The 23895-nt window shown below is 39.5% G+C and overlaps 1 protein-coding gene across 1 annotated transcript in view; it reads left to right on the top strand.

The window, feature by feature from the left end:
- MAP4K5 (mitogen-activated protein kinase kinase kinase kinase 5) overlaps positions 1-23895 on the top strand; it is an 88401-nt gene that overhangs the window by 44166 nt on the left and 20340 nt on the right. Inside the window, exons 5-23 of the mRNA XM_084630823.1 lie at positions 1019-1083; positions 3224-3279; positions 4703-4750; positions 4855-4897; positions 6491-6563; positions 7434-7565; positions 8108-8170; positions 10069-10150; positions 10824-10940; positions 11251-11329; positions 12650-12708; positions 14078-14145; positions 17193-17237; positions 18241-18283; positions 18794-19004; positions 19765-19862; positions 20000-20041; positions 21349-21433; positions 21522-21601. Coding sequence (XP_084486949.1) covers positions 1019-1083; positions 3224-3279; positions 4703-4750; positions 4855-4897; positions 6491-6563; positions 7434-7565; positions 8108-8170; positions 10069-10150; positions 10824-10940; positions 11251-11329; positions 12650-12708; positions 14078-14145; positions 17193-17237; positions 18241-18283; positions 18794-19004; positions 19765-19862; positions 20000-20041; positions 21349-21433; positions 21522-21601 — 1489 coding nt within the window. The remainder of the gene's footprint in view (positions 1-1018; positions 1084-3223; positions 3280-4702; positions 4751-4854; positions 4898-6490; positions 6564-7433; positions 7566-8107; positions 8171-10068; positions 10151-10823; positions 10941-11250; positions 11330-12649; positions 12709-14077; positions 14146-17192; positions 17238-18240; positions 18284-18793; positions 19005-19764; positions 19863-19999; positions 20042-21348; positions 21434-21521; positions 21602-23895) is intronic.

Here is a 23895-nt window from a genome sequence, read left to right on the forward strand (position 1 = left end):
CTTCTCCCTGGAGACTGTTGCAATGAATCCAGCCTCAAAGCCTGATGTTTTGGGAGTTTTGGTTTCCCACCAAGTTGGTGGGGAGGTTTGAAATTCTAGTAACTTTTAAAATAAAATAGGCTAGTTACTTACCCAAAGAATTCTGCCTCTTGGTATTTTATTTAAAGGTATTGCTATTACAAAAGTATAGCCGGGTAGCTGTGATTTGTAAATATTCTAAATCTGAATTGTTGGTAACGATCAGATTTCATGGCTGTGGTGGGACAGCTGTGAAATATTGAAGAGAAAGAAGAGGTGAGGCCAGCTGGCTGTGTTTTCAGGTATACAAGTTAAATACCATACAAAAAGTTGGAGAATATTTTCCATTTCTCTGGAGTTCTGCAGTTTATCAGTGAGCTCTGTGGGAATATATATAATCACTTTTCCATATTCTCGCTCTTATCCTAGCTACACAGTTCTAGGAGATCTGGTCTCCAAATTGCTTGGGGAGTTACATTTTCAAAGTGAAAGGTGCGACTCAAATTTGACTTTAATTGGATTTATGGCTAAATGCTTAAGCCAACATGTCTTTGAAAAACGGAGGTGTAGAATCTTTGAGGAACCCTCCTTTTAAGCTTTGAAACTAGAAGATAGCATAAAATTATCCTGGTTAATAGAATGTATGCCTCAGTTGTATTTTTACATGAACTTTATTTTAGAGAAAAGGTCATGGTTATGGCAATTATATTACAGTTCTGATCAACAGAGTAATTTGTCAGTGAATCTGACACATAGGGAGTTTCACCCTAAGTGAGAATTGATATTTACTAGCCTGCTTTGTATGTATTAAAACACATGCAAAATGTATATCTGGATTTCGTGATACATCAGCACTTTAGAATTCCTCAAGGGATAAGAAAATGGAAAACATAACAATCGAATAACTAGCTGTTAAATAATAAAATCATGATTTTTGACTGCAGCTACTGTATATAGATCTGTCAACTGCTAACAGTTATGTTTAACTTTTTAAAAATAGCCGTGAAAAGCTGTGGATCTGCATGGAATACTGTGGTGGTGGATCACTTCAGGACATTTACCATGGTATTTTGAAACTTATTTTCGTATTTATTGGCATCTTTTCGAAGTGGAAAGCAAAGAAAATATGACAGAGCAATAGAGAGTCATTTTAATGGTAATCCACTGGCATTTTACCGTTCATTTGCTGCAAGTGAACAATTATTTTGCATTGGCTAAGGTCTCCGCATAACTGATCAAGAACTTTTCATAAACATGGTGACTCTTCTATTGTGTTCATATCCTGTTGTTTTATACTGAACATTACAAAATAAATAAGTACATCTACTCTAAATAGATCCTAAATAGGAATAAATGGAGCCCTTTTTGGGAACCACGTATTTGGAGGAATATTTCCAGTGTGATGAATAGGAGATGAGTACATAAGCCTATTAAAAATAATGGAAATACGTACCTAAATCTCTCCATATTATATTGAACAATTAACCCTTAAACTGCTAGTTAATGTAAAGCTTATTTTCCCATCTTCACGTGATCATAGCTTTCTGATAAATTCTTCTTTAGGGGACTCACATTTTTCATGCATGGTTTGAATGAAGAGATGAGGAGCTTGTGGGTTTATTTGTTTTCTAAGTTAAAATATGTTTTAGCTATTTTTAGTTTTGGAGAAGTGAACAAAATACACTTTTTCAGCATTAAGGCTTTGAGATATTTTTGCTCTTTAACTCTAAAAAAGACTGAAGAAAACCCTTCAATCTTGCATGTAAACAGTCCTTATTGAGAAGTCAGTCCTGGGAGAGAAAAGTTAGTTACAGGTGACTGGAAAATGATCATATTTAGTGGCATTTGCTAAGAAATTAACATTTCCTGATGAAACCGTGCCCCCTTTTTGTGACATCACAATGTCTGTTGCCCTTAATAGGCTTGGAAACTATTTCTGAGACGCATTGCAGAAGTTCATCTCAATGAAATGTGACTTTCAAAGCCCTCAAGTAATCCATCCCATCCATGTTAACATTTTATCTTAACACTTTAAATGTTAACATGGATGAGTAGTTTATTCCCTTTCCTTGAAAAAATGAACAAAATAAAAACCCCAAGGTACTTAAATTCAAAAAGTTATGTTAATAACTGAAGTAATTAAGTAATAAATACTGCATTTATTGAAACATGTAAGTCATGGACTGTAAAAATCAAAGTTCTTAAAGTAACATTGTCCTCAGATTGCAGCTGTACTATTTAATTACAAGTTAGGCCTGTAAAAGTAGGCTAAACATATAGTGAACAATCTGGGCAAGCTAATTTTGCTAGGAGAACTCTTGAATGTGAGCTTTTGAAAGGATAAAAAAGGGTGTGTCATTTTGTTCTCCTTTATGATGAATAAAGACTAAAAAGGTATTTTCTAAACAATTCTGCTTGTTTTTTATTTCATGTATGTTAGGTTTGGTCTTCACTGGTTTTGCTGGAAGGCTTGTTGGAGGTCTTGGAAAGCAGATTGTGGGCTTTCTCAGACCTTAACTAAAGGGATGGAGTTCTTGAATTTTAAGCAGAGATATTGTTTCATCTATGTATGTCTCAGTCATTTAGTGTAATATAAATAGCTGTCGATGCAAGCAAGTTTTTAAACAATCTTCAGGTGCCACAGTCATCCGGGGTAAAAAAGATCTGAATTTCTAATTTTAAAAGGCAAACAGAAATGATCTCTGCTTTTTACCTCCATGAAGAGCGCAAGCAGATGTCATCAACTTAAAAATCACATTTGTCTGAAAAATGTTTTAATTCTCTGTTCTCTGGCAAATGTTTACCTCTTGTTGCAAATACTACACAGGATTACTATACCTGAGAGGTATGGGAGATGTTCCTTCTCTTTTTCAGCTTCTTTACTTTGTGCATTTGATGATGGTTTGGGTACACCCAGTTTGACTGACTGTTTCCCCTGCATTAGCAGTTTCCCTCCGTTGTTCATACTGGAGAAGTCGGGTAGTAGCCCTCTTTTGATTTAATAATGAAAAATGTGCCTGGAAAACTACAGAAAGACACTATCAGAGTAGCACCTAAAATGGCTTTCAACTTGCTTTTTTGAAATTGAAAGTGTCCCTTGAACTTTTGCAGGTTGGATATTACCCAGTCTGTTGACTGTTTTACAGTGGTATATGTAAAGTGTGCATTACAACCCAAAGACTTGTTTCTCTCTTTCTGTTTTCAGTAACTGGACCACTGTCCGAGTTACAAATTGCATATGTATGCAGAGAAACGTTACAGGTACTGTACTTCTGTAGATACAGAACAAAGCCTCTTTTTGATACATATGAGGAAGATAAGCTATTTCAGAAGGAGGTGCTGTGCCGTCACTTACATTTGTAAACCTGGGAATACAGCTTCAATGGCTAGGGTTAACAAATTCATTTTTCACATTTCCAGTATTAGTATAAATGAGTAGGATATTACAGTAATGTGGTGTAACAAATACTTTATTACATAATTTTAATGCAGCATTTCATATGTCAGTTCCCATATGCCCTGGTCCTGCAAAGGGATTTATACAGCTATAAGAGTCTGCCTGTATAGCAGGATCAGAATCTTAAGCCCCAGTCCTGGTCATGTTTAACTTTAACCCCAGGAGTAGTCCCACTGATTTCAATGCAATTATTTTAATCATGTATAAATCTTTGGAGATTTGAGGCTTTAGATTGACCTGGCTATTCTCATACACTGTACAACTGACATGATGGTTCAGTGCAGCCATCGTTTAGGATAAATTTCTGAATCTAATTGTAGAAGACAGTTAATTCCTAGTAAGAGAGGGTGCGTAGTTGAGCAATAAAAGGAATGATTATACATCGCAAAATATATCTATGGTAGTGAATTCTAATGTTTTGTAGAGGGAAAAATTCTATGGCTGGACAGCTAAAATTCTGGTCCGTTTTATTATAATTAATTATAGAAATGTAAGCCAACACAACATAGATAGTGAAACGTCATGCTTCATTGCGTAAGCTGATCATGACATTTTTGTGTCAGGAAGGGACTCTACCATCCATGCTCTATACATCCATATATAATTGTGTAAGGGAGCCATAGAAGACACTTTCACCTTCCTATGAAACATTGGTGAAGTGGTCACTGCCAGAGGCTGATTGTAGACTAAATGGGTCAACAAACTTATCTGATAGGGCAAGTCTGTTCCTAACCTTTTAGCTAATATTTTGCTAGCAAGAAGAATTGGTGTTGCAGAACTTGTTTTGACTTTCAGTGAGAGATTCCAGTGTTAAGCACCTCTGAAAACAAGTCCACTTTTATTTATGAGCTAAATGTGGATTTAGGCACCCAGGCTTGCAAACTTTGGCTGAAATCTTTCTAGACGTGAGAAGTAAATAAACTTTATTGGCTTCAGTCATCAATCTTATGCCTCTTGAGGTGCATTTTGAAGCTAAAAATATATCTAACAAAAAGCTACATATATAACTTGTTTAAAAAAGTCTGCACATGTGTTGGTGTTGGAATCAGGAGTGGTGAGGAGCAGAAGCCACAGACTCCTTTTATCAAAATCTCAATGTTCATTTTTTCACTTTTTAATTAAAACTACAAATTGAGTTTAAACTGTTAAAAATCGAATTTGAAATGTTGTGTTTTGTAGTATGTTAACGTGGCAAACTTGAGTTACAGATTTATTTTTGACTTGTAGGGTCTTGCTTATTTGCACATGAAGGGCAAAATGCATAGAGATATTAAGGTAAGGTCACTTAAAACTGCAGGGACTAATTTAATACTTTGTAATGCATTAAAATGTTCCAAATATTATTTTAGCATATTAATTTTTTGCATGTTTTGTTTTAGGGTGCAAATATTCTGCTAACAGACCATGGAGACATAAAATTAGGTAAGTTGAGTTGAAATTACTAGTAAAATAGAAAATGAATGAGGGTTTTTTAATTGAACCAATCAAAAGGTGGTAAGTTGCTTTGTTTCAGTGAGACACCTTTTGCACTTACATTGTAGCTACACAGCAGTTCACTCTGGCGAGAACTATCAACAGAGTATGAGATATGAATACTCCTTTCTCCTGTTTAGGTAAATACAAGACAGGATATGTTTCAGAGTGGTAGCCATGTTAGTCTGTATCAGCAAAAAAAACGAGGAGTACTTGTGGCACCTTAGAGACTAACAAATTTATTTGGGCATAAGCTTTTGTGGGTTAAAACCCACTTCATCAGATGCATGCAGTGGAAAATACAGTAGGAAGATAGATATATATGTACACATGAAAAAATGGGTGTTGCCATACCAACTGTAACAAGACTAATCAATTAAGGTGGGCTATTATCAGCAGGAGAAAAAAACCTTGTGTAGTGATAATTAGGATGGCCCATTTCAAACGGTTGACAAGAAGGTATGAGTAACAGTAGGGGAAAAATTAGCATGGGGAAATAGTTCTACTTTGTGTAATGACCCAATTTGGTCTCGTTACAGTTGATATGGTAACACCCATTTTTTCATTGTGTGTGTGTGTATTTATATATATCTATATATATAGATATAATCTTCGTACTCTATTTTCCACTGCATGCATCCGATGGAGTGGGTTTTAGACCACAAAAGCTTATGTCCAAATAAATTTTGTTAGTTTCTAAGGTGCCACAAATCCTCTTGGATTTTTTTGCTAAACAGAATATGTAAAGCAAGCACATAGAAATGAATGTGGCCACATGGCTAACTTCACTTCTCCATTGTGGGTGTGCGGAAGCAATATATTAGGAGGACACAATATTTTTTTTTAATTGAAAGCCTAGAAACCTCATAGCTGAATTTCCATTAACAACTTTAACTATGATCACACATGGCTACCCATTTTCTACCTACTGGCAAGCCATCCTTTGCCTACAATATGAACTACAATTCTTCAGGTACTATAGAGGAAATACAGTAAAACAAAACTAGACTGGCATGATTTCTGGCTCTGGGAACATAGGATGATTATCTGCAATACCATGCGTTCAGTGTAGCTCTGCTATCATCTTTGGAGAGTCCCTACTGCGTCTCTTGTCTTAACAATAAGAACAAAACATCTCCCCTGTTGTTTCCTCATTGACACAGCGCACTCTCATATAACTACAGTGCCAATCTGTCTTCCCTCCAGTATATATTAATTAGAATATATAACATTCTGTCCTGATACGATTCAGTTATGGTGTGATAAGACAGGTGGAGGTAAGCGGGGAAACAGGGTCATTTTTAAGGTAGTTTGGAGAAACCTAACTTTCAATTTCCAGACATTCAAAAAAAAAATGTCCAGCTAGAATTTTCTGCTCTTCTTTACCTGAGAGATTAACATTGTAAACAATTATCTTAATTTTATTACCTAGGAATGTGTGTGTGGTATTGATTTATAATAACTTCCTAGAGTGATGTTGGTTTTTCATTAAACATTCAATCTTTAGGAAATGTTTAATGATGATGTAATTTTGTTTTACAGCTGACTTTGGAGTAGCAGCAAAAATAACAGCCACCATTGCGAAGAGAAAATCTTTTATTGGTACCCCTTACTGGTAATAAATTGCTTTGATTCATAGAATGACTACATGCAAAGTGAAGTCAGTATTTACAAATTATACTTAAGCTTCTAAAATACAGATATGTTTAACTCCAGACATCATATAGTTATATAAACTATTTCTGATTTAGTAATGTGCTTGGGCAAGAGATGACATTGTCATTTTGTTGCTTTGTAATATCACTGTAACAGCAGCCTATGCCAATCTAATACAGTGCTGAATGTCATTTGTTATACATGGTAGGCATCTGAGTTTCCCCCATGCAGGGGACATTACAGTGTAAAGAAGCACATTTCAGTTATTTTTGTTTCAACACAGTCTTTGCTATTTAAGGCTTTGAAATGCCAGACATTTTCAACTTCATAATTTTTAGGTTGTATAAAAATGCAAATTTAACTGCATTGAATTGAGGCACTGCCTTAATACAGAGATCCCTCATTAGCATAATAGCCATAATGAGGACTGAATATAGACAAAACACTTAAATTATAGATTTTTTTTTTAAATTGCATACTGTATTCTGCTTCATATTAGAGAAAACAGACTGAGGGAAGAAAGATTGTGCTGGGGTTAGAGGATTAGACTGGGTATCACAAGACTTGGGTTCTATTCCTGGCTCTGCTATAGAATTCATGATTTTGGCCAAGACACTTACCCTTTGTGCCATTGTTCTTTTAATGGAAGGAATTCATCCCAGTGCAGAGGATCACATCAGGCCCCATTTACACTCTTTGCATAGGCCCTTTGCCTTGGAATGAATTCCACAGTAATCATGTAAAGAGATTTGAGATCCTCAGGTCAAAGGAGGTGCTATGGAAGTGATGGTCTATAGTATGTAATCAAATGATGATTTTACATTTTAAGGATGGCCCCAGAAGTTGCAGCAGTGGAAAAGAATGGCGGTTACAACCAACTCTGTGATATCTGGGCAGTTGGCATAACAGCAATCGAACTTGGAGAACTTCAGCCGCCAATGTTTGACCTTCATCCAATGAGGTCTGCTGTTCATGAGACTCGCTCGTTTCAAGCATTTTCTTAAATCATAGTCCATAAGGGACCATTACAATCGTCTAGTCTGTCCTGCATAACCCAAGCCTTATAACCTCTCCCAGGGATTCCTACATCAAGCCCATAATTTCTGTTTTAGTGCACCACGCCTTTTGTAAAAGTCATCCAGTCTTGATTTAAAGATGTCGATTCAGGTTCTGGAATCCGATTCTTAAGGACGTAACATTTTGTAAGTGTTTTAGTTCCTGAACTCTGTAGTAGCCCTATAGTTAGCAGGGTTGCACAAGAAAATAAACAGATTTTATTTCAAAAACACTGTCCATAATTAAAGAAATCAACGGCTTTATTTTGTCTCTTACAAGATCTTTTATGTTACATGCTACAGAACTCATTTGGGTTTTCATCAGCTCATATTGTCTCTTGTGGGGTAATAGAACTGCTGTGTACAGTATTTTATTCAGTCTCAAGATATTAGAATAAAATTAATTATTTTCATATTGTATATTATTATTATGCTTTCTTTATCTTAGGGCTTTATTTCTAATGTCTAAAAGTAACTTTCAACCTCCAAAGCTCAAGGAAAAAGCAAAATGGTAAGTCAAATAAAATTTTTCTCCCTTTGTTCAGGGCATGTTTTAAAGATCATGTGAATGATTGATTATTTATGTCAGCAGTTCATAAGCATATGCCCTGAACCTGCGAACACATCTGCACATTTGGGACTCATGAGTTGTCCCTTTGAATTCAGTTCTTACTGCTAAACTTAAAATACTTAATTACAGCAAAAGAGTCTGATCCTGGAGTGAGAACCATGCGAACAGACTCCCTGTTCATGCAGCGCCTCATTAAATCAAGGGGAGTCTGAACTGTGAAGCTCTCAGTGCGGGATCAGGGCTAAATTTAGTATAAGTCATGAATTTTTGAATTGCTTTGACTTCTGCAGTGACCAAAAAGTCTTCATTATTTGCTCAAACTCCGAAGTTTTTATTGGAACATAATTCACCCCTGGTAAATCATGCTTTAAAACAATCTATCTCTAAAAATGGGACATTAATTCATATTGCTCTGTGGAAGAAGAAAACCATTGCTAAAAGTGTTGTGCATTAGTTTTCATCCCAGTGGTCTGAAAGATGATTTCCCTGAGGATGAAGTGTTTTAGCCTGAGACATCTGCAGTATGTACCAGCAAGCAAGATAGATTTTTTTTTTTTTTGTAATTGATTTGATTTTATAGGAACCTAGAAACAAATGCAACAGAGAGGACCGAGGTCCAGCAGTGCACATACTTCTGCAATGGCAGGAAACTGATTGTGTGGGACAGGCCCACATAATGCTAATTGCTCTTCCTCTGCTGGTCCAGAGAAAAAGGAAAACTCCCTCTGGTCTGCTGCCTGGAGAGAGAGAGAAATCTCCTTCCAGAACACACATTTGACAGTTAGTTTGACACTGTGCATGTGATCAAGACTCACTGTAGTGAAGCAGTTAATCCCAGTTATGTACTTAGAATGCTGCTAGTGACCAAGTAGCTGTCCTTTTTTCCTTAAGTCTGTGAGAGGGGGATTCTGCCAGTATCGCTGCGGGCAGATACTTAAAATTGTTTATCATCTGGGAAAAACGTCCTTCTGTGAATTGCATTCTGCACTAAACTTTGCACTCTGCACCTCTTTCTTCCTTCCCCCCCGCCCGAGATTTGTGCACATGCTAAGAGTACCTATCTTTATACTCTAGGCATTCTTGCCATAACTTAAAAGCACATCACAAATAAAACTCCAGGTGCAGTAGTACAGTTCAGTACAACCCACCTCCGAGAAGCAGATAATTAGCCCCTGCCCTCAACCAGTCCAATTCCTTTTTGTTTTCAAATACCTGAGGGATAAGTTTTGCAACGTGCCCTGAAAGTCATCAAATTCAGGCTAATCTATCCTTTGAAAGATACATTAAAATAAACACTTGCAAGAAAGACAAGTAAAAATTGTAGGATGAGACTCAGCCTCACGTCTTGCATTAATTTAAAAGAAGAGCGGTGTCGTTAAATCATCTGAACTGCTTTGAAAATCTGAGCCATGTATTTGAAAGAGGAGGTTGATGCTTTCTCCTGATCTTACACCATTGTGCATTTTATTTTCCTCCTGGTGACATGAGATAATGTGGAGTGTCAGACTTGCCTGGATTTTGTGGGTTTGCTGTAGTGTATACCTAATTCACTATATTATTTTTATTTCTGTTATATAGTGCCATAAGACTTCAAATGGAATCTGACCTTTTGACTGTTTTTTCCAAAGGGACAGTAGTAGTAATCTCCTGCTAGTTAACTCAGCAGCAGAATGGTATAAATCTGAAATGCCATGGGATATTTGACCAGGATTCTAATTTAGTAGATGTCTTGCCATTTATATAGCAGTTACATTGAAAGTGACCGTTATTTTTTCCTTTTCAGAAAAACTTAACTTGATTTTAAGTATTCAATTTTTTCTTTGTCTTTTTGTGTAAAGGTCATCAACATTCCATAATTTTGTCAAAATAGCACTTACAAAAAATCCAAAGAAGAGACCAACCGCAGAAAGACTCCTTACTGTAAGTGTCGAAAAAGAAAAGTCAGAACTTGCAATGTCACCATTAAATCTATTGTTTCACAGAGAAAGAAGTCATTAGTGCACCAAACAGGGGCTATGTTTCACACTGTTATCATACAAGTGTGCTTAATTGTGCAAACGCAGCAAAAGTGAAATTGGAATCTCATGGAATATACAAAAGTTTTATTTGGTGGCAAGATTTTATAAAGATGCCTGTCTACACTGCAAGATAAGTCCAGCTTTAATTGTCCAAAGATAGGCATTTTGTAACTGTGTGCCCCAGTTTGGTAGAATTAGCTGTATAGATTGTTTACTAGTCACCCCATAAGGCAAAATTAGGCCTTGATTCAGAAAACAGTTACTCAAATGCTTAATTCTACTCACCTAAAGAGTCCCTTTGAACTCCATGGAACTACTTACATGCATAAAGTTAAGCAAATGCATCAATGTTTGCACAACTAAGGTCTTAATTTCTAATTGCAACTGACGCATAATGTGGTCAGGCCAAAACAGATGCATGCTTTAGAGGCCTACTTGCTCAGGAGACACTCTTCAGAAAATCTCTTTAAAGTTTTGCAAAACTTTAGGCTAATCTTTTGAAGCCCAGACGTACAGGATTAAATATAAGCCTCCTATTAAACCTACTGTAATGTTGTTTTTTTTGTGATTTTTAGCATAGTTTTGTAGGACAACCCGGTCTCTCGAGATCTCTAGCAGTTGAGCTGTTGGACAAAGTAAATAATCCTGACAACCATACACATTACAGTGAAGCTGATGATGATGATTTTGAGGTGAGAACGTATTTGTGTTTTTCCTGTTTTGAAAAGCCGATGTTTAAAAATAGTCTCCTGTTTTCCCTCTGTAAACTTATATTCTCACTTCAGAGAGGGGTTGAAAAATTATTCTACTCTGCGGCACAGCAGTACAGTAGAAACCAGGATGCCTTGCCACAGGGTTGAGGTTAAGCTTGCTGTCAGGTACCAGGGGCTTGTGTGCAGGCAATAGAGAGTGTGTCCCATTGTAATAGTTTCCCTTTAATTATGGTATGAGATCTAAGGTGAAGACAATATAACTGAATTATAATGTTTCTGTTTCTAACAGCCTCACTCTGTTATTCGCCACACCATTCGCTCTACAAACAGGAATGCTAGAGCGGAAAGAACAGCGTCAGAGATAAATTGTAAGTCCCTAATGTGCTTTTTCCCATTTTGTGGTGCTGGTTTATTCTTCCTGATACATTGTGTCCATGTCACTCTTTTATAGCAAACCTTAGAGAGCCAGTTTACCATTGGCTCACTGAAAGAAAAATAACACCAACAAAAAAATCTCCACGGTATTTTGCCAAAATCAAAATTAAAACTTGCACACTTTTCTGTTACTTCATTTCATGTCATTGCAGGATGCAAACATTTCTATAAGACCAGGGTATTGTTTCTTCTGTAATCAGCCTCTCTCTGCCATGGAATGATGCCAAACTTTGAATGCCTACTATTAAAAAAATAATAATTTAATAGAAGCATTAAGCAGGAAGACCAAGTTGATTATTTTAGTGGGAGAGCATGTTCTTACACACAGATGTCTTGGCCCTCACTGGCGAGGGAAAATATAGAAAAGTAGATGGCAATTTGGTGCCGCTCTGATTTTGTGCTAGTTTTCACACTGATGGTCAGCTAAACCTCATCCTAACCACTGGAGGATGCTCCACTTGTTATGGTCACATCTGATGTGCTGACGATATGGTGTAGGTTAAACTCAAAAGGAGTGCAAGTCCTTACGCTCCATGCAGCATTCACACGCTACTCAGTCACTTTCCAAAGGGGCAGGGCGGGGTGGGGAATACTGAAATATTGGAGCCTGTTGAAGCAGGAACTGGCTTTCTTTGTGTTGGAAGAAGTGCCCTTGCAAACTAAATAATTAGTAGATATTATTAGATATGTGACCATAATAAAGTGCCCAAGCAAACTAAATTATTGTTAGATATGTGACGATAAATATTATGGTCACATCTGCTGTACTGACTATGGTGTATGTTAAACTCAAAAGGAATGCAAGTCCTTACACTCCATGCAATGTTGACACGCTATTCGGTCACTTTCAGCTGGAGTGGGGGGAAAGTGCTGATATTTTGGAGCCCTTTGAAGTAGGAACTTGCTTTCTCTGTGTTTGGAGAGTGCCCACGCAAACTAAATAATTATCATTTAGACTACTTTAAATGGGGATTCTAACTGCTCTTTTCTCAGTTTCCTTTTCTGTAGGTTGTTTCATAACAAATACATTGCAAGTGCAAACATTTAGACATTGAAGACTTCCATAAAAACAAATGTTCGTGGTTCAAAGAGTTTAGAATTTTATAGGCAAGTTAAAATGAAGCATTACATAACATTGCAGTGTGCATTTTGGTTTTTTATATGCTACAGCATGCTGCTTACTTTAATAGTCTGGCTATAAGAGGATGTCAGTAGAATGTTACACGTAAAGTTGAAAATGTGATGTTTTGCAGTTGACAAGTTGCAGTTTGAGCCTCCCTTACGGAAAGAAACGGAAGCTCGGGATGAAATGGTAGGACTTGGTTTTTCATCGTTTGTGATTATAATAATGTCCTTATTGTTTTATACTTTAACTCTGTTAAGTAATATGTATCAGAGTATAAAAAGAGTCACAAGAAGACAACTATCCGTTTTCAGACAGTCACCACATTCTGAAGAAAATGAATTGCTCTCTATGGTTCATGCGGAGGATCTTCTTCATGTGCAAATTGAAATGCACCAATTAGTGTAGGAATGTGAAAAGAGATTCTGAATTTGATTCCCTTAGATCTCTCTACCAGCCAATATTATTTCTTCTACTCTGTTACTCAGAGCACAGCCACGTTCCTCCATTGTGTGCCACTTTGCTGTTTGTTTTAACTCTCAGCAGTTATGTTTACTTCAGATTAATGGAATGCTACCAGCCAGCTCACGTTCATCTGGAGCAGAGGGCGGCTGTGGATGCAATGGGCCTCATTCTTCCTGAGTGCTCAGTCCCAGCAGCTCCCACTTACTCCAGTTGGAAACATAGGTGCTCAGCATTATGAAAATCAGGATCCGGATGTTTAAAGCCATTTTCCTGTTGGCCAGATGGGCCTTTTTCATGTCAAAATTTTGCGCCCTTTCCCAGCTTGGTCTCTTTGGGGCTTAATCGCTGGACAAAAAACCTCTACACTCAAGATGTTAACTGTACCCGTGAAGGGGAAGTTAGTGGGGAAGCAACTGACCCAAGCCCATTACAGAAAGCAGCAACAGCTCACAATAATTTTTTAAAGAACTGCAGAAGTGGAGGCGGGTTGGCTTGATTCCCAAGGAAAATTTTAATTTTTTTAACATGTCTAAGGTCACTTTAATGAGTGCTGCACTAACAGCATTCACCAGGAGCTCCTCCACCAGTCATTGGTGAAAAGGCATTGATGGGGCTGGGAGCTCAGCAAGAGTGCAGTGAAATGCCTGCTGTCCAGGGTGCGGGGTAACAACCCTCAGAGAGCTGTAGTTCCGTGAGTCGCAATGTGATCTCATTCGGGGATCATGGTCCCCAAGAGTAGCAGTGGTCTGTTACACCAGTACCCACGGAGAAAAGCTTTCTCCTTATCAAGTTTGTACCAGAACACTTTAATTAAGTCATTTTTCATCTGTTGAACCTGTGTGCTTCGCCATTTCCAGGTGTTGTTTTCAAGCCCAAATTAAAGGAAGGTTGGAATTTTTTTATTTTTTATTTTTTTTCAATAATCAGACTAAAAACATTCGGACTTTGAAACTGAAGTGCCTCTGTTTATGGGTGATTATTTTCTGCAGTTCTCTACCTCCCAAGCCCCCCAGGATGCTCTGGAAATATGTTTAGAGAATAGTTTTTTTCAATTAAATAAATAATTGTTGAACTGAAATTTCTGCATCTTCAGATTGTGGCAGCAGGCACAGACTTTGCGTCACACTGGAATCCTTTTGTTGATGGTGGAAGCAGCAGCAAGTACGTACACAGTTCAGTAGCATTTTCATAGTTTTGATTATGTGAAAAGAAACCCAGAATTGTGTTTATAAAAAACCTCAAAACCTTGAACTGATTAATTCTGTTTTTTATGTCCTTTGATAAAGTAAGACAGGCCAAAGTATAGGTAAAAATTATTTGGCCTTCACATTGAATACAATATTGCAGTGCAGTTCTTGTGATCCGGTTGGTCAGCTCATCCGGGCAAGGATAATCACTTCTGTGCAGTTTTGATCCCTGTGAAAGACAAACAGCGTTTTTTGGGGGGGATCGGTTATGCTCCCCAGTCAGTGTGGGAACGTGTAGTATATGTAGAGTACGTATTAAAACAAAATAACTAAAATCAGTTTTTGTTTTACTTGCCTTTCAAAGAATTCAGTTCAGGATTCTGCATTTGCCTTGCAACACTCCCTGCACTGGTGAGTGGTTGTGATGTCACCACGTGTTGCAAGGCACATGCAGAATGCTGACGAGCAGTCTTTGCAAGTAAGTAAAGGAGGAACTGACTTTCAAATACTTGGCTTTTAAAAATTGCTTAAGTGTTTACTTAAGTGTTTGTGGTATGGTATGGTATAATGGTATGTACCGTTATAGGTGCAGTGTATTCTACAGTATAGTCAGTTAACAATTTAGCTTTTACCTCCCCAGCATTTTAAATCCCAACTTACTCTAGGTCAAAGATAACCCTGAAGTTAGTGAGCACAACTCTGTTAAAGCCAGGGCTGAATTTGACCACGTAGCTGCACAGGGCTTCCTGTTACTGCACACTGCTAAACTGCTTTCAAGCTGATCTTTTTGAAGTTATAACAAGAAGTAAGCAGGCTTGGTATTACCCGCTGAATGATCCAGCTAAACAGGAAAGAGTATTTTAACCAAATTTAAATTACTGCTAGGCTGAAAAATCCCTTGCTCCTTTCTTTATGTGGAGGCAGTCAGTGCACAATATGCTTTTGTGTTTAAATTTTGCAGATAACCTTTAGTATATAGCTCATTTCCAACATTACAGTTCCGCAATCCAACCGGTCATGTCATGCAAAGTATAATAAATCCATTGTTTTTAAATGTGTGACAGTTTATCCTTCAATTTATTTTGTTTTCTTCTCATCTTTGCTCCTTCAATAGTGAAAATTCAAGATGGTTTTGTAGGCCTGGCCCGTCCTTTCCCCAGAAACAGGAACAACTCCTTTTCCTCCACTTTTCTTGTTTTGCTTATGTGACACTGGCTAGTAGAGCTGGAAAGCCTTACATGTTACTGATGAGGCTGTTCTGTGGGCAGCTGGAATCTCCAGGATTTCTGTGTCCTCTTCAAAACTACCCATGGATATGAATTTGATTCTTTAATGCTGTGGCTTTTTGTATAATGTAGGCTGTATATATAAAACTGCATCAAAAGCAGCTATGAACAGCGTAACGAGCTATAAATGAGTATACATATTTATGAAGTGATGCTTTTGACTGGAAGGGCGTCAGTCGTAAAGTCCCAGGACAGTGAGTTTCTCTGCCATTCTCTTGGAATTCAGTTCCTTCTCGGAATGGTAAACAGGAAATGCTGAGCCCTTCTGAGCGAGGGAATTCTGGAGAGTGCCATAATGGTAAAGAAAAGGCTGGCTCGAGAGAGGGGGTGGGCTGCTTTTCTGTGGTTTGGCCCATGCCAGAGAGAACACTGATTTATACGCTGACTCGGATTAGTTTTATGTAAACAAGACCAATGCCATTTATGCTTATGGAAGATGGGAATTGGTTTGATACTTTCTCAATCTATAATTTAACTATTTAAAATTAATATTTTGTGCACTATTTTCTGCCTTATGCATGAGTAACTTTTTAGTGCTTACATCTGGTAATGACTTGGGGGTAATTGATTCTTCCCCCCCGTCCCCCGGTAGTGTCTGGGGCAGCAGTCATAGTTTCATTAGCAGCTATTCTGGGACCACTCAGAAGAAGCAGCTTAAAGGGAAATTGATTAGTATACAGAGTGCTATGTTTTTATTAATATGCTTTTGTTCTTCAGTAGTTATGTAAATGGACCTGTAATCTTTTTTTCCTGTTGACATGGCATTTCATGGAACCTTACAGAATGTACTAATTAGTGGGGACGTTAGACAGCTAGGTCCACAGAAAGATGGATCCTATGGTACTGGAGTCTGTCCATCGTTGTTCTGAATTTTAGATGCCACCATGTTTTATCAAAAACAAACAAACCTCTAGCATTTCCCTGTGCTAACTGTATCTTTCCAATGGATTCTGATTGCCAGCCTGTTCCCCTAGCCTTGCAGAAATCTGTATCTGATGATTAAAAAAATAAAATTGTGACAGGCAAGTTGTGACTCTCACTTCCACCTCCAGAAAAAAGGTCTGTCCTTCCCTGAGCTCACTGTTATAATTGAGATTAGCTAATCATAACAGACCATCACCAAAATAGTTCTCTCCCTGAGCGCATGAGCAGCATTAGTGTTGATGGATTTTGAGCAACTGAATGTTTACAATGTAGTGTTATTTAGAACCATATCTGTGAAATAAACTGAAGTTACTATTCTGTAAAATTAGCTAGAAAGTTGCTGATTTTCAGAAATCTAAAAGTTTGGTTAAAAATCTGACTTTTCTGTTGACCCTGCAGTAGGTTTGATGAAAAAATATTTAACGGTGTAACAAGAAAACAATCTGTGAGACTCTTTACTATATTCCTGCATTTTTCACTAACTTTCTCCATTTTCCGTTGGTTGTTAGGACACATAATTGGACATTGCAGCAGTGCCTAAATATCCTTAGTAGATGGAGATGTGAGACTAGTGTATGATACCAAAGCATAAGAGAACATAAATAACTATTCCTTAGTGTATGGGGAAAATAAAGTGCACAACGAAAAAAGGGCTTAACACAGTGAATAAGAGCAAGGTACTTTTGTACTTGTAATAGGCTGGTAGATACTATAATGTCAAAGTGAAGTGCATCAGTAATCAAATTTTGACTGCATTGATCTTCATAGAACTTAAGAGTGGGCCTCTTATTTTTATGAACATTTTACCTAGGGGACCGTTCACAAAATTTGGCGATGGCAGTGAAGATGTTGAAGAGTGAGTGAACCTCCTTCATTTTCACTTGTATTCTCTATAGCTCTTTCTTTAAGCAGTTACGGTTCTGGCAAAATCCCTTTTCTTAAAATGTTGTATTTATCCCACATGACTGTGAAGGGCTAGTGGCACTCCTAAATGTAATGCACCCTTCATTGTGTACACAAGCGCCAAGAGAACATCTGAAAGCACTCTATAGATAGAAGAGCTATCCTCTCTTCTCTTCCCCCCCCCCCCAATAAAATATTATGGGGTGTGCAAGGAAGCTTCTGATCTATTTTTTTTAGGGGGGATTTTGTGTGTTGAGAATGAGAGGATATTATTACTATGATGAGCCAGGCTTAGGACAGACAGCTGATATACAAGGGTCCCTACAGAGCTCTGCCAATGCACCTCCCTCCCACCCTACGACATCCCTGCTATTCAAGTACTTAATCATTCTTGAGCAAAAACGGCAAGCCATGTCAAATAGCTATGGGTTTTTTGTTGTTTGAACCAAACACCTTCAGTAGGTGGTAGGATGATTATTAGAAGACAGCTGTCAATTTCTTTTGTCACTTTAAGGAATTTGGGAGGATGTTTCTCTGTGTCCTGACCTACTGACTGATCCAGCAATGTAACATTTTCATTGTTGGGAGGGATTTTCTTGAGTAACAAAGAGAGTTAAAGGAGTGTGGGTAATCACCCCAAAGGAATAGCTATCTTAACATCTGTTTAATCCTGCTAATTTCAAGTACTCTTCACTGCACAATTGTCTTTAACATTACACTATGAAAGAACATAATTCAAGTAAAAACCACCACTAACAAATATTAACCTGCTTTTCTGATCCTCCTTGTATTGTACGTCTGCTTTAACCCGTTTTTGTGTCAAGCTATGAAAAGACAATCTGTTCTATGCACATAGCTTATCTTATTTCCACAAACTTCATATTTTCAGCCAAACCTGTCTGTGTTTTTTGTGCTTGTATAAATAACCAAGATGCTACTGCACCTTTCTGTTTTAGGTCAACCCTAAAGCGAGCAGGACCACCACCACTACCTCCTAAGGTAAATTTCTGCCGTGTTTTAAAGAAGAGTTTGTGGATAAATGACACTCTGTGAAATACTTCAGTCTGATGCTTTCTAGCCGCTCGTAAATTTAGGAGCTAATTTACTAACAGTTGGGGAGAAACATAGCTATTGGACTTCACACGATGGGCCATATTTTGCGCTGACCTACACCCTGTACAGTCCTGTTGAACTTTGGTTATACTGGGTGTCACTGGGCCTTATACGTTATGTTTGTAAAAGTGGCTTTTAGGCAGTCTCCCTCTTGAAAGGACGTCATATATGTGTACTATGTCCTGTTGACCATTATTCTTTCTGCCACTATGCCATTATTTTTCAAAATCAATCAAGAAAAGAATAATTCTGATAATAGATTATCCTGCTGTCAATGTTCTTTGTTAGAACAATGATACATTTTCTACATAAAAGCTAGCATGTAATAATTTTATGCCTCTGAAAAATCATCATTCACCTTATTTTATAAAGCCCCACCTATTTTATTTATTACAGCCAAGGATAAACAATTACCCTGAAGAAAGCCTTGCGGATGATGAGAAGTCTCAGACAATAAAACACTTTCCAGATTCACAGAGTAGAGCGCTGCCAGCTCATAGGAGACAGAGTATTCCAGCTTGTGGGCCTCAAGCTGAGCTGCCCCCCATTGGTATGACTAGCAGTCTCAGCAGCCCTGGACTGCTTACAGCTCGATACAGTGACTTGGGTAAATAACCTAAATTATATTGTTTGCAGTATTGTTGTAACTGTGTCGGTCCCAGGACATTAGAGACACAAGGTGGGTGAGGTAATATCTTTTACTGGACCAACTTCTGTTGATGGAAGATACAAGCTTTTGAGCGGCACAGAGTTACTCTTTAGCTTACACCTTCTGCCAAGAGAAGTTGGTCCAATAAAAGATATTACCTCATTCACCTTGTCTCTCTAAATTTACATTTTCAGAAAGTTTCTTTTTTCCTGTAAAAAGAAATACGTTTTGGAGCTAACTTGACTTTAAGCAAAACATGATTGTAATAGAGGTAATTCCTGAAGTGTGACTTTCCTTCTTACATGTGCTGGGCTTTCTGTGTGTCCTGGAGGTTTGTACCCTAAAGGCCTAGGTCAGAGAACTTCCTGCTAGCACAGGGATGCTGAGTGGAATCTCTTTTGCAGCCAATCAGTACCATCGCTATGTTGGCCCAGTGTGCTCCCATCTGTCAGTCTGAGTGGGTTGCAATGACAACAAACACGGGTTTCTCTCAATAGTGAGGAGCCCTAAGCACTGGGCAGCTGGACTGGCCCCTTTTCCGCAACTCCCTCTGAAAAGGTTCAGCTGGCTTATATTAACTTCAGAGCAGTGCCTCCCTCTTCTTTAGGATTAATTATCTATGTTGCAGAGAAGAGAACAGGGCATGTAGGCAGCAAAATTATTTGTACTTAATTTGGTTATCAGATATGCATTAAAGTGCATGTGGGATTTGTTTTAGGAAATGGGGATAGTATGCTGAAACTCACAGAGGAAAATGTAGAAGGTTCTGGACAAGTCCCCCAGCTGCCACGTAAAAAAGACAAAAGAGACTTTCCAGTAAGTATTTGACACTGTAGCTGTTAAATATTGGTCAGTGATGTGACTTCACTTGTATAGTTACATGCACATGAATGTCTGGTGTAGAGCTTTAAAACTAGTGTGAATCACTTTACAACTTATCTCTTTCCCCACAGAAGCCAGCAATCAATGGTCTACCGCCAACTCCAAAGGTGCTGGTAAGAAATCTCATTTAAAATCAGATGTCAAGAATTATAACATTCATAAACCAGTCGGAGAACACTTCAATCTCTCTGGTCACGCAATCACAGACATGAAGGTCGCTATCTTAAAACAAAAAAACTTCAAATCCAGACTCCAGCGAGAAACTGCTGAATTGGAATTCATTTGCAAATTGGATACTATTAATTTAGGCTTAAATAGAGACTGGGAGTGGCTAAGTCATTATGCAAGGTAGCCTATTTCCCCTTGTTTTTTCCTCCCCCCCCCCCCCCCCCAGACGTTCTGGTTTAACTTGGATTTAAACTTGGAGAGTGGTCAGTTTGGATGAGCTATTACCAGCAGGAGTGTGAGTTTGTGTGTGTATGGGGGTGGGGGGGGGTGAGAAAACCTGGATTTGTGCTGGAAATGGCCCACCTTGATTATCATGCACATTGTAGGGAGAGTGGTCACTTTGGATGAGCTATTACCAGCAGGATAGTGAGTTTGTGTGTGTGGTTTTTGGAAGGGGTGTGAGGGGGTGAGAGAACCTGGATTTGTGCAGGAAATGGCCCGACTTGATTATCATGCACATTGTGTAAAGAGTTGTCACTTTGGATGGGCTATCACCAGCAGGAGAGTGAATTTGTGTGTGGGGGTGGAGGGTGAGAAAACCTGGATTTGTGCTGGAAATGGCCCAACCTGATGATCACTTTAGATAAGCTATTACCAGCAGGACAGTAGGGTGGGAGGAGGTATTGTTTCATATTCTCTGTGTGTATATAAAGTCTGCTGCAGTTTCCACGGTATGCATCCGATGAAGTGAGCTGTAGCTCACGAAAGCTCATGCTCAAATAAATTGGTTAGTCTCTAAGGTGCCACAAGTCCTCCTTTTCTTTTTGCGAATACAGACTAACACGGCTGTTACTCTGAAACCATTTAAAATAGGAATAACTGGGAGCACAATTTTATTTATCCATCTGCTTACTTTGCCTTTATACTGTTAGTAATTTGTTTATTACCAGAAGAATTCAGTGTTGCTGTCAGTGTAACAGCCACTAAAAATCTTTCATGTTGTTCTGGATTTGTATCTATGGTGTTCTGTAGAAATTCAGCCGAAAAAAAGAAGTTTTAGAGGATGTATTGTAGTGTTCTTGGGGAAGATGAAGGGTTTTTTTTGCATCAAGTGATATTAAAACAGGTTTGTGTGATTGAAGAAAGGAAGACTAATGTGTTCATGTGTCTGACATTTAATTAAATAGGAGACTCAAAAATAAACTCTTTACATTGCAAACTTGTTTCTGGTTTAAATTTGGGTTTCTTTTAGATGGGAGCATGTTTTTCAAAAGTTTTTGATGGTTGCCCTTTGAAGATTAACTGTGCAACATCATGGATACGTCCTGATACTAAAGGTAGGTTCGCTTTCCCCTTTGTATTTTAAATCCTGCTACAGAAGCAGTATTGTACTTTTGGATTAAACCAGTTTCTCTCATTTTTTAGATCAGTATATTATCTTTGGAACTGAAGATGGTATTTATACATTGAATCTGAATGAGCTTCATGAAGCAACAATGGAACAGGTAATTATCAATGTCTCATACAGGCAGAATATAGTTGACAGATACTACGAAACACTGGAACCGTGTAATTTTTAGTGGGGGTTGATAGGGATGCTCTGCTTTGTTGTGTAAGCAGGGCCACATCAAGTCAAGCCCCATTGGTTCTAACATCAGAAATCCCTGACTTTCAGGGCAATATTTTTGACACTGCTGATGGGATGCTCAGATCAAAGGATAGCATGGAGCCCTCCACCTGTACTAAACCCTCTTCTCTCAGAACTGTCTCTGCATCCCCCTGCTCTGGCTTGCCTCCTCTCCTTTGCTACCCAGCCTGCCTTTTCCTTCTCCGTCTTGATTCCACTAGATGGCACACCTCTCCTCTGCTGTGCATGACCAGTATGCAGTTGCAGCCCTGCTGCTGGTTAGTCTGGCTGGCACAACTTCAGCGGGTAAATATTTATGGGCCGGCCAGCTGCTCCTCCTCTAGTCTCCTTGCTATTTTAGCTCCCCTTCTTGCTTCTCCACTGCTTGGCTGCCTCTCTCCTTCCAAACCCCATCTCCTTTTGTGCTCTGGCTTTGTCCCACTGCTTACTGTCACTAAGCACCCCATTGGTCACGCAAACGTCCCTAGGTCACTGGTCCCCTCTAACTTAAAAATAATCAGGAAGGAAGATGTTAATAGTCCTTTTTATTTCTTTGATTTGCTGTACCCTCAGCCGGGGCCTCATGGAGCTATACGTTTAGGCCCGATATTAGGCTTTTCTGAAGTTATCTAGAGGGGAATGAACTCCAGACCTTAAGAGGGAGACAGTTTTTGCCAGACTTACTGTAAGGTATTTTTAGGCTTTGCTACTGTTACTGTCAGAAGAGGGAGGAAAAGGTAAGAACCCTCTGTCTGGAGTACAGTTGATCTAGATGGTGTTAGCACTGTTGTCATGTGGAGCTGTTGGTTTGTAGAGCACTTTCCAAACGTAGCAAGGATGCAAGCTCTGTCCCAGAGGCACAAAACACACCACAGGCTGATAGTAGAGAAAAAGGAGAATGTGGGGCTTTGATGAGGAGAGCACAGGAAGGATTCTAGCACTGAGTGGGTCAGAAGGAGGTAAGGTAGAGAGGGTATTCAGCAGACCAGAAAAGAGAGGCTGTTTTTCTTCAAGTGCTTCCTCACATCGATTCCAATTAGGTGTGTGCGTGCCGCGTGCACGATCGTCGGAAGATTTGTTTTATCCCAGCAGCACTCGGTGGGTTGGCTGAGGCGCCCCCTGGAGTGGCGCCTTCATGGCGCCGGATATATGCCCCAGCCGACCTAGTGCCCCCTCAGTTCCTTCTTCCTGCCTGTGACAGTCATTGGAACTGTGGAGCGCAGCGTAGCTGATCTCCACTCTCCATAGCTTTTCTCTTAGTACCTGTTGTTTATAGTTAGTGTAGTGAGTAGGGTGGAGTGGGGTCTTCTTCCCTCTCCCCCGTCCTGGTACCGGGGCCCATGCCGGGGTTTCCGGGCTTCAAACCCTGCTCGGCTTGCCTGAAGCCAATGCCGACGGGAGACTCCCACGACTCTTGCCTAAGGTGTCTGGGGGAATCCCACCAAGCGGACAATTGCCACATTTGCAAAGCCTTCAAGCCGAGGACCAAAAAGGAGCAGGACTTTAGACTCAAGCAGCTCCTTATGGAGGCGGCACTTAGCCCGGTCCCTTCCTCTGCGCACCGGGACTCGGCATTGTCTTCGGTACGGAGTGCCCCTGCAGCACTGACTGGTCCAGCACTACGTTTGGACTCCGCTAAAGACTCGTGGCGTCAGGCCCCCCCGGCACCTCCACCATGACGGCACCAGTCCCTGTCTCCGGGCCAGAAGAAGAAGCAGCCCAAGCAGGTGCCGACTGCTTCTTCTTTGTCAGTTCGACAGCCACCGACACTTCCCGCACCTCAGCCGGAGCCGCGTCCATTGCTGGAGCGCACAGGACATGTAACAGCTCCTGCACCGTCAAGTCTGGCGCTGCAAGGGCCATCGAGTCCGGTGCATGTTAGCTCCCCGGTGCACACCGCGATCGAGCTAAGGCAGCTCTCCACACCGGAGACCTTCTCTACAGCGCGGGACTTGATCGCACTCACAGAGCTGACTCCCCCGCAGCCAGCGGCACCTCCAGTGCGGGCAGTGCCGTCGAAGGGAAAACCGTCCCTGATATGACCGCTGTCACCAAGTGAAGCAGGGCAGCATTGGTCCCGATCTTGGTCCCGGCACCTTTCATAGCGTCGCTCGCAGTCCCGGCACCAATCCTGTTCTCAGCGTTGGTCGTACTCATGACGCCGCTCCAGCT

This window comes from Lepidochelys olivacea (genome assembly GCF_965140295.1).
Source record: "Lepidochelys olivacea isolate rLepOli2 genome assembly, chromosome: 6".
NCBI lineage: Eukaryota > Metazoa > Chordata > Testudines > Cheloniidae > Lepidochelys > Lepidochelys olivacea.